At 43.7% G+C, this 10,000-nt stretch overlaps 1 protein-coding gene across 1 annotated transcript in view; it reads left to right on the plus strand.

The window, feature by feature from the left end:
• The window catches only part of grb10a (growth factor receptor-bound protein 10a), a 58,661-nt gene that overhangs the window by 17,242 nt on the left and 31,419 nt on the right, over nucleotides 1-10,000 (plus strand). Inside the window, exons 3-4 of the mRNA XM_030788762.1 lie at nucleotides 53-143; nucleotides 9,423-9,669. Of these exons, the coding sequence (XP_030644622.1) occupies nucleotides 53-143; nucleotides 9,423-9,669 (338 nt within the window). The remainder of the gene's footprint in view (nucleotides 1-52; nucleotides 144-9,422; nucleotides 9,670-10,000) is intronic.

Below are 10,000 nucleotides of genomic sequence, written 5' to 3' on the forward strand. Positions count from 1 at the left end.
TGTGAGGTCGCTGAAAGAAAAGGTCTGTAATGGGTGGTTTCTTCTTTTTTAGGACAATGTAGATCGGACCTCATCTCGCCGACCAGCCAATATCATTGGTTCTTTCTCTCAGTCATCCAATCGAAACTCTCCTCATCATCAAGGTAAGACACTATGATTTTCTGGCTTCAGCCAAAGACAAATGTTTTAAGCCTGTTTACTGTATCCCAGCCTCTCTGGACTGTCAGCCACAAAATGCCCAGGAAAACATACCTTTATCTCAGTCACACTATTAAAAGGCTAGTGTTCAGTAGCCTCACAGTGTTGGAATCATATGTGAGAGACTGAGTAGTCCTGCAGATGGGTGAAGGCCCAGGAACACTGGCTCCGCTGGCCCTGTTCCTCCAGCTCCATCCTCACAGCTGGGATGGCAAAAAGGCTGTGAGGTTGTGTAATAACCTTGTCTGTCCACACTAGGACAGGTCTAGGCTAACTCCTCCCCTGTTTATAAGCCACGCCTCCTTCCATGAGGATAAGACTGGGCTTACTCTGCCACAGCAACCTTTCTTCATGTGCAAACAAACACATTGAGTGTGATACTGACTTTAAGCCACTGTGGAAAGAAAAGGTGTTGGTTGTGAATGTGATACTGACTTTAAGCCACTGTAGAAAGAAAAGGTGTTGGTTGTGAATGTGATACTGACTTTAAGCCACTGTGGAAAGAAAAGGTGTTGGTTGTGAATGTGATACTGACTTTAAGCCACTGTAGAAAGAAAAGGTGTTGGTTGTGAATGTGATACTGACTTTAAGCCACTGTGGAAAGAAAAGGTGTTGGTTGTGAATTTAATACTGACTTTAAGCCACTGTATAAAGAAAAGGTGTTGGTTGTGAATTTGATACTGACTTTAAGCCACTGTAGAAAGAAAAGGTGTTGGTTGTAAATTTGATACTGACTTTAAGCCACTGTAGAAAGAAAAGGTGTTGGTTGTGAATTTGATACTGACTTTAAGCCACTGTAGAAAGAAAAGGTGTTGGTTGTGAATTTGATACTGACTTTAAGCCACTGTATAAAGAAAAGGTGTTGGTTGTGAATTTAATACTGACTTTAAGCCACTGTATAAAGAAAAGGTGTTGGTTGTGAATTTGATACTGACTTTAAGCCACTGTAGAAAGAAAAGGTGTTGGTTGTGAATTTGATACTGACTTTAAGCCAGTGTGGAAAGAAAAGGTGTTGGTTGTGAATGTGATACTGACTTTAAGCCACTGTGGAAAGAAAAGGTGTTGGTTGTGAATTTGATACTGACTTTAAGCCACTGTAGAAAGAAAAGGTGTTGGTTGTGAATGTGATACTGACTTTAAGCCACTGTAGAAAGAAAAGGTGTTGGTTGTGAATTTGATACTGACTTTAAGCCAGTGTGGAAAGAAAAGGTGTTGGTTGTGAATGTGATACTGACTTTAAGCCACTGTGGAAAGAAAAGGTGCGGGCTGCTGTGTTTTGGTTTAGTGGTTAATTTTAATTTTGACCAGTTTTTAATTTTGGATCATTTTACACCTCAAGGCCTTCTATAAGCTGTTTGTTAGGCTGTCGCTCAGACATCATGTTCGCATATACGTTTGTGTGTGTGTGTGTGTGTGTGTGTTTATGTGTATTTATGGACGGGTGTGTGCGCATATATGTGTGTTTTTGGGTCATTGGGTTCTGTGAGTGCACTGAGGTCACTGGGCTGCCCCGCCCACTAAAGCTCCATCTATACACTGCCTCACATTTTCTACAGACTTCAACCGCCGCGGCCTTCCCAGAACCACTGGGTTTTATGGCTGAGCATGGCTGTTGGCTGTGTGTGTGTGTGTGTGTGTGTGAGTGTGTGTGAGTGTGTGTGAGTGTGTGTGTGTGTGTGTGTGTGAATTCTGCTGTCCAGATGCTTTGGTGCTTGCTCACTGCATTCTTTAACGCCATGCTATTGTAGCCAAGAGACTTCCTAGAAACTCTCCATTTTGCACCCTGCTGTGGTACCTATGGATTCCACACGTCCACACTGACTGTTCAGCACACGCACACGTGTGAGTGTGGAAGTGTATATGGTGTCTGTGGAAAAGTGGGGAGTGTGTTGGTCAGCTCTGTAAATCTGTGAGTGTATACATTGTTTGTGTACATGTGTTAGTGAGATGAGTGTCTCTGTACATCAGTCATCAGTGTGGAGTTGAGTGTGTGAGTGCTTGGTCTGGTGTCCCTGTGTAATTATTTGTGTAGTGGGGTGTGTGTATGTGTGTGTGGTTGTGTGTGTGTGTGCGCGCTCTCTGGTATGCCTGTGTATTTGTTTGTGTAGTGGAGTGTGTATAAATGTGTAATGGAGTTGTGTATGTGGTTGTGTGTGTGTGTGTGTGTGCGCGCTCTCTGGTATGCCTGTGTATTTGTTTGTGTAGTGGAGTGTGTATAAATGTGTAATGGAGTTGTGTATGTGTGTGCGTGAGTGAGTGCGTTTGTGTATGCTCTGGTATGCCTGTGAATTTGTTTGTGGAGCGTGTGTACATGTGTATTGGAGTCGAGTGTGTGTGTTCTGGTGTGCCCGTGTGTTTGTTTGCAGTGTAAAGTTATGTGAAGTGACCTACTTTGAGGACACATTCTCACTTTCACACTCGCACACTTCCAGTGACTGTTTTATGCTGAGACTGGCTTGAGGTTTAATGGAAAGGACACATTATTGTGTGGGGGGTGGGTCAACGGCATTCTCTGGAACAGCAGTATATGAGTAATCCACCTCTAAAGTCAAGCTATAATCACGCAGGTTACGTGCATCATTTTTTTTATGCTCTGATGGTCAGTCGACCGAAACGACAGCGAATTAAGTTGGGTATGCTAACTAGCTAGCGGGGCGGCACGGCGTCATTAAACATGTGCTAATTCAGTTGCTAAGTTATGGCTCCGCTATGGAATCGGAGAGGAAACCGAGTTTTTAATTTTAGTTCTGCATGCAGAAATGTAGAAGAGAGGGCACACTGTATCTTGTCAAATATCACTTAATTCGCTGATGTTTCGGTCGACTGACAATCAGAGCATAAAAAAAAATTACGCACGTAACCTGCGTGATTATAGCTTAGATATATTCACTCTGATCACAACACGCACCAAACCAAACATCCTGTACCAAATATCTGTACCATTATACCCCTAACACAAAATATACAGCTTGATGTAACTTTAAATAGAATAATAAATTCATGATGTACATGTGTCATAGTGTTAACTGTGAAATGAAAAATGAGTTTTGTTACATTAGTAATGTAATGAGTGCACAACAGGCTGCACCTGCAGCGGTTGGCAGCAAGTTGGGGTTGGGGTGGAGGGGAGGGGAGGGAGGACACGAGACCAAGGGGGTTTGTATCGCGGTTTTGGTCTCGGTTTGAGAACCCTTACTATCTATCTACCTATCTAACTGGGCTGCAACTGGGCCGATCATCACCACCACCGTCCTTACCATTTTACTCAACTGAGACCATGGAATACCAAACAGAGCCCTTCTCTTTGAAAACTGTGCCATGCTACAGTAAATACCAAACAGAGCCCTTCTCTCTGAAAACTGTGCCATGCTACAGTAAATACCAAACAGAGCCCTTCTCTCTGAAAACTGTGCCATGCTACAGTAAATACCAAACAGAGCCCTTCTCTCTGAAAACTGTGCCATGCTACAGTAAACACCAAACAGAGCCTTTCTCTTTGAAAACTGTGCCATGCTACAGTAAATACCAAACAGAGCCCTTCTCTCTGAAAACTGTGCCATGCTACAGTAAATACCGAACAGAGCCCTTCTCTCTGAAAACTGTGCCATGCTACAGTAAATACCGAACAGAGCCCTTCTCTCTGAAAGCTGTGCCATGCTACAGTAAATACCAAACAGAGCCCTTCTCTCTGAAAACTGTGCCATGCTACAGTAAATACCAAACAGAGCCCTTCTTTCTGAAAACTGTGCCATGCTACAGTAAATACCAAACAGAGCCCTTCTCTCTGAAAACTGTGCCATGCTACAGTAAATACCAAACAGAGCCCTTCACTCTGAAAACTGTGCCATGCTACAGTAAATACCAAACAGAGCCCTTCTCTCTGAAAACTGTGCCATGCTACAGTAAATACCAAACAGAGCCCTTCGCTCTGAAAACTGTGCCATGCTACAGTAAATACCGAACAGAGCCCTTCTCTCTGAAAACTGTGCCATGCTACAGTAAATACCAAACAGAGCCCTTCTCTCTGAAAACTGTGCCATGCTACAGTAAATACCAAACAGAGCCCTTCGCTCTGAAAACTGTGCCATGCTACAGTAAATACCAAACAGAGCCCTTCTCTCTGAAAACTGTGCCATGCTACAGTAAATACCAAACAGAGCCCTTCTCTCTGAAAACTGTGCCATGCTACAGTAAATACCAAACAGAGCCCTTCTCTCTGAAAACTGTGCCATGCTACAGTAAACACCAAACAGAGCCCTTCTCTCTGAAAACTGTGCCATGCTACAGTAAATACCAAACAGAGCCCTTCTCTCTGAAAACTGTGCCATGCTACAGTAAATACCAAACAGAGCCCTTCTCTCTGAAAACTGTGCCATGCTACAGTAAATACCAAACAGAGCCCTTCTTTCTGAAAACTGTGCCATGCTACAGTAAATACCGAACAGAGCCCTTCTTTCTGAAAACTGTGCCATGCTACAGTAAATACCAAACAGAGCCCTTCTTTCTGAAAACTGTGCCATGCTACAGTAAATACCAAACAGAGCCCTTCTTTCTGAAAACTGTGCCATGCTACAGTAAATACCAAACAGAGCCCTTCTCTCTGAAAACTGTGCCATGCTACAGTAAATACCAAACAGAGCCCTTCTCTCTGAAAACTGTGCCATGCTACAGTAAATACCAAACAGAGCCCTTCTCTCTGAAAACTGTGCCATGCTACAGTAAATACCGAACAGAGCCCTTCTCTCTGAAAACTGTGCCATGCTACAGTAAATACCAAACAGAGCCCTTCACTCTGAAAACTGTGCCATGCTACAGTAAACACCGAACAGAGCCCTTCTTTCTGAAAACTGTGCCATGCTACAGTAAATACCAAACAGAGCCCTTCTCTCTGAAAACTGTGCCATGCTACAGTAAATACCAAACAGAGCCCTTCTTTCTGAAAACTGTGCCATGCTACAGTAAATACCAAACAGAGCCCTTCTCTCTGAAAACTGTGCCATGCTACAGTAAATACCAAACAGAGCCCTTCTCTCTGAAAACTGTGCCATGCTACAGTAAATACCAAACAGAGCCCTTCTCTCTGAAAACTGTGCCATGCTACAGTAAATACCAAACAGAGCCCTTCACTCTGAAAACTGTGCCATGCTACAGTAAATACCAAACAGAGCCCTTCTCTCTGAAAACTGTGCCATGCTACAGTAAATACCAAACAGAGCCCTTCACTCTGAAAACTGTGCCATGCTACAGTAAACACCACTTCAGATTTACTCATCAACTTATCAAATGGCAGATCACAAAAGTTTCACGGAGCGTTACTGCAGGGAGTCTAGAGTATCACATGACCAGAGGTCGTATCCACACGGTGTGTGGAGCGACACCCTGCTCTATAACGGGCTCTTCTGTAGAGCAGTATATGATCTGAATGATTTTAAGGTTACGGCCGCATGGACAACAAAGGCAGAGACATCCCACAATCCGGTCACAGAAAACAGAGCAGCGCTAATGCTAATTCTCACAGCAGAAAAAGTGATTTCCCATTTGTAATGAGGCGTTTCTGTGCAGTAACAGTGCAATAGATATGTTGAAACAGCAGTTTGAAAGATTGTCTGTGCTATATAATTAATGTACAGAACGGCTTTTCCCATCCCTCTTTCACAGTCTATTCAGTGAGCTTCCCAAATCTGCCCTCGGGTGACTGTTACTGCAGTAGTCTAAAACAGTTGCTTTTTGTCTTTAACCTGTGATGTGTCTTTGGAGCGTTGGCTTATGGGGGGTTGTCTGTTCTTAGTCGATTCCATTCTTCTTAACACAGTGTGCAGCATTTCTTCTTCCACTGACTCATGACCCTCAAACAGGTCCATGTACATACTTAATGTACATACTTAATGTACATACTTAATGTACATACTTAACGTACATTCTTAATGCTTAAGTGCTCTTTTCTACCATCATTTCATCCCGTTTTGCACAGACCTGTCTTCTGTGGCCTCGTGGGAACACCAGTCAGCTCAGCGTCTTTTGCTTACTTTTGATGCTGGAAATAGAACAAATCCCCACTGATGACAGTTCAGTTTAACCAGATGCTGAAATTCTGAACTGGAAGCAGTTAGAGGTATTAATAACCTAGTGTTGATTTGTAAGAGTCAGTTATGTTTATTTTGAGGTGTGCAAACAAAACAAGCACTTCAGATAAACGATGAAGTGTAAAAGTGAAAGGCCTGTAAAAAAAAACCCTTTTGTGAGTAACAGGTGGATGAAAATTCCTGCGCTTCAGTCATCTGCATGTAAAGGTTACGTAAGTGTCGTGCATAAGGGCAGCAAGGGTTTTACAGGAAGATGTCATGTTTTAATTCATGCCATGAACAGCCACTGTTTACTGACACGTTTCTCGAAATATAAAAGAGGAACATGTGTTGTAAGAAAATGAAACACTAGCGCACAACACAAGTGATGGAAAAATGACCTGGTGAGGAGGTGCAAGTTTCCAGGGTTACGTGAAAATGACACAGTAATCAGGCTCAGACAGACTTCCACTTTTTGCGTCACTTGCTCCTAATTTACCTGATCTGCATGGTTCTTGCAGTGTGGTGGAAAAAGCAAAACAAGAACCAGTTCAGGAACTGTGTCGTTCCTGCTCTGGATAGTTCCGGAACTATTAAATTCTTGGAAAAAAGAGCGTGAGGGTATGGAGATGGTTAGTGTGTGTGTATGTGTGTATGTGTATTTGTGTCTGCGAGTGTGTTCACACTCAGTCACTGAAACCTACATGCGAACTGTGAACTTTCTCTTTCCGTGCCATTGAAAGGCAGCTTGTTGCCATGGTATCCATTTGAGCCATGGTTGGCACATTCTTATTAGAGCACATGGAGTCAGGGCTCTTTTAGGAGCTTAGCACGACTGTGTGTGTTTGTCTGTATGAGTGTATCTCTGTGTACATGTCTTTAAGCAGCTCACACCTGTTTGTTTGTGGGGATCTCTGGAGGTCCGTAGTCTGTGCTGGTCTGTAGTTGTTGATGGTCTGTGCTGGTCCTGATCAAAGGAGACCCTGTCACACTCTCAAACACACACTCACAGAGTTTCCACTCTCAGCATACCATCACAAACAAACTTTCACCGAATTGTATATGATTGCTCTCTGATTGGCTGAATCGTCACTGTGTCCCTGACTGGCTGAATGATGACACTGCATCTCTGATTGGCTTAATGTCACACTGAATCTAAATGGCTGAATGATGACACTGCGTCTGGTTGGCCAAATCTTCACTGTGTCCGTGACTGGCTGAATCGTGACACTGTATCTCTTACTGACCTATTGTCACATCGAGCCTGATTGGCCAAATGTTGACACTGCGTCTGTTTGGCTGAATCATCATGAGTTTGTGGAGAAATGTCTGTGTTCCACAGCTGTGCTATAACAATGGCTAGTCCTTGGAAATCTCCTGTTTTCCCACGTAAACTAAAACCATTGCACCTGGATCATGTTGTTAAACAGTGGTAGACAGCCCTGATTCCTTGAGGGATTTGTCTCAGCAGTAAACTCATCAGTAAACTTTCTTCACCCTCCTCTTTATCCATTTCAGTACCTGCTAGTTAAATTAAATGTGTTTGTGTTTGTGTGTGTGTGTGTGTGTGGGGGGGGGGGGGGGGGGGGGGGGGTGTGGCACGAGGGGGTGAGGACGGGTGTAAAATAACCACCACAACAAATAAAATCAAATCTGAAAAGTATTAGATTCACTTTATCATCTTTGTTACTGCTGCCATCTAGAGGTGTAACTGTGTAATACATGTTGAAAATGCAAGTGCAAGAACTGAATATTGGAGGGACATTTGACATATTGCGCTATGTATAATGTATGTACTGTCAGGCTGTTTTACGAGTGCATAGACAAACATTGACACAAACAAACATCAGGTGTACTCTGTGACCATGGCGCTGCAGTGTTGACTCAGTCCAGACCTGTGTGGGGCTGTTTTGGCAGACATTCATCTTATCACAGTATCAGTAAAAGCAAATGCAATTCCATATTCACGCTTCTCATGCTAAATGCAAAAGCAAACAATACAGGATGGAGTAATACACAGGAGGAATGCAGACAAGCTGTGTAATCTTCAGACAAACCCAGTGAACTCAGGACTAACTCAGTCAAACACCATCAGTTCTCTGCATGCTATAGAGGAGACTAATTCAGTTAGGTAAGCAAGCAGAACCCGCGCTATGGAGAGAAAGAATGGCACTCTTCCCAGGCATATGCTATAGTTATTTCAGGACAAAGACAAAAAAGTTCAGTAAATCAGGACTGTAAGTGATGAAGGGATAGGACTGGTCTCTCTGGAAGAGTGTGCGTGTGTGTGTGTGTGCGTGTGTGTGTGTGTGTGTGCACATGTGTGTGCATGTGTGCGCGTGTGTTTGTGTTTGTGTGTGCGTGTGTGTCCGGTGCTTGTGCTTGTGCATGTGTGGGCGTGTGTGCGTGCATGTGTTTGTTGTATGTGTTTATTGTGTGTGTCTGTTGTGCGCATGCATGTTGGTGTGTGTTATAGTGTTTGTGTGTGTGTGTGTTTGTTGTATGTGTTTAATGTGCATGTCTGTTGTGCACATGCCTGTTGGTGTGTGTGTGTGTGTGTGTGTGTGTGTGTGTGTGTGCTTGTGTGTGTGTTGTGTATGTTTGTTGTATATGTTTGTTGTTCGTGTGCATGTGCATATGCGTGTGTGTGTGTGTGTGTATGTGTGTGTATGTACAGTGTGTGTGCGTGCGTGTGTGCGCGTGCGTGCGTGTGTGTGTATGTACAGTGTGTGTGTGTGTGTGTGTTTGTGTGTGTGTGTGTATGTACAGTATCTGTGTGTTTTGTGTGTGTGTGTGTATGTGTTGTGTATGTTTGTTGTATATGTTTGTTGTGCGTGTGCATGTGCGTATGCATGTGTGTATATGTGTGTGTGTATGTACAGTATGTGTGTGTTTTCTGTGTGTGTGTGTGTGTGTGTGTGTGTGTGTGTGTGTCTGTGCAGTCAAAGAACTAGGTCACATTAGTTCACAACATGCCTCATGCTTGTATTTTATCGCTGTATTTCAAGAGATAGTAGTGTATCTTATCCTTCTTATGCATTTCTCTCTCTCTCTCTCTCTCTCGACCATATCCCTCTCTCTCCACACTCTGGCTCTGTTTCTGTCTCTCTCTCTATCTCTCTCTCCCTCTCTCTCTCTCTCTCTCTCTCTCTCTCTCTGTAGATGATGATGTGGATCTGGAGGCTCTGGTGAATGATATGGACTCTCTGTCTTCATATGAGAGCATTTATTCTACCTGTGGCACCCAGTACTCTGATTCTGCCCCACTCTTGCATAACGGACACGGTCTCCATGGCAACCGCTCTGCTGCTCCTCCCTCTCAGCGCCCGTCCAGTGTCCGCGTGGCTCCACCCCACTCTCCTGCACAGAGGGTTCGCCGATCACAGCCAGTGCACATTCTGGCCGTCAGGTGAGACACGCCCTCATGGGACATTAAGACACGCCCTCATGTTACATGAATGCGCAGTACTGTTCTAAGACACGCCCTCATGTTACATTAAGACACACCCTCATGTTACATGAATGCGCAGTAACTCTCTGCACAACACTCTGCTGTTTTGTGGCTGTTATAGTTAGATGAGGAGAGGATGAGGACTCTCCAAACAGAGGCAAAATATGAAGTGAGGACTTGTAAATTAAAAAAATACCTGTAGTGTGTCACAGTGTGTCTCTCTCTGTTTTAGAGAAAGTGAGGGAAAGGATTACCAGACTACAGAAAAGAATGCAATATGAAGAAATGA

Source organism: Chanos chanos, chromosome 12 (assembly GCF_902362185.1).
Source record: "Chanos chanos chromosome 12, fChaCha1.1, whole genome shotgun sequence".
NCBI lineage: Eukaryota > Metazoa > Chordata > Actinopteri > Gonorynchiformes > Chanidae > Chanos > Chanos chanos.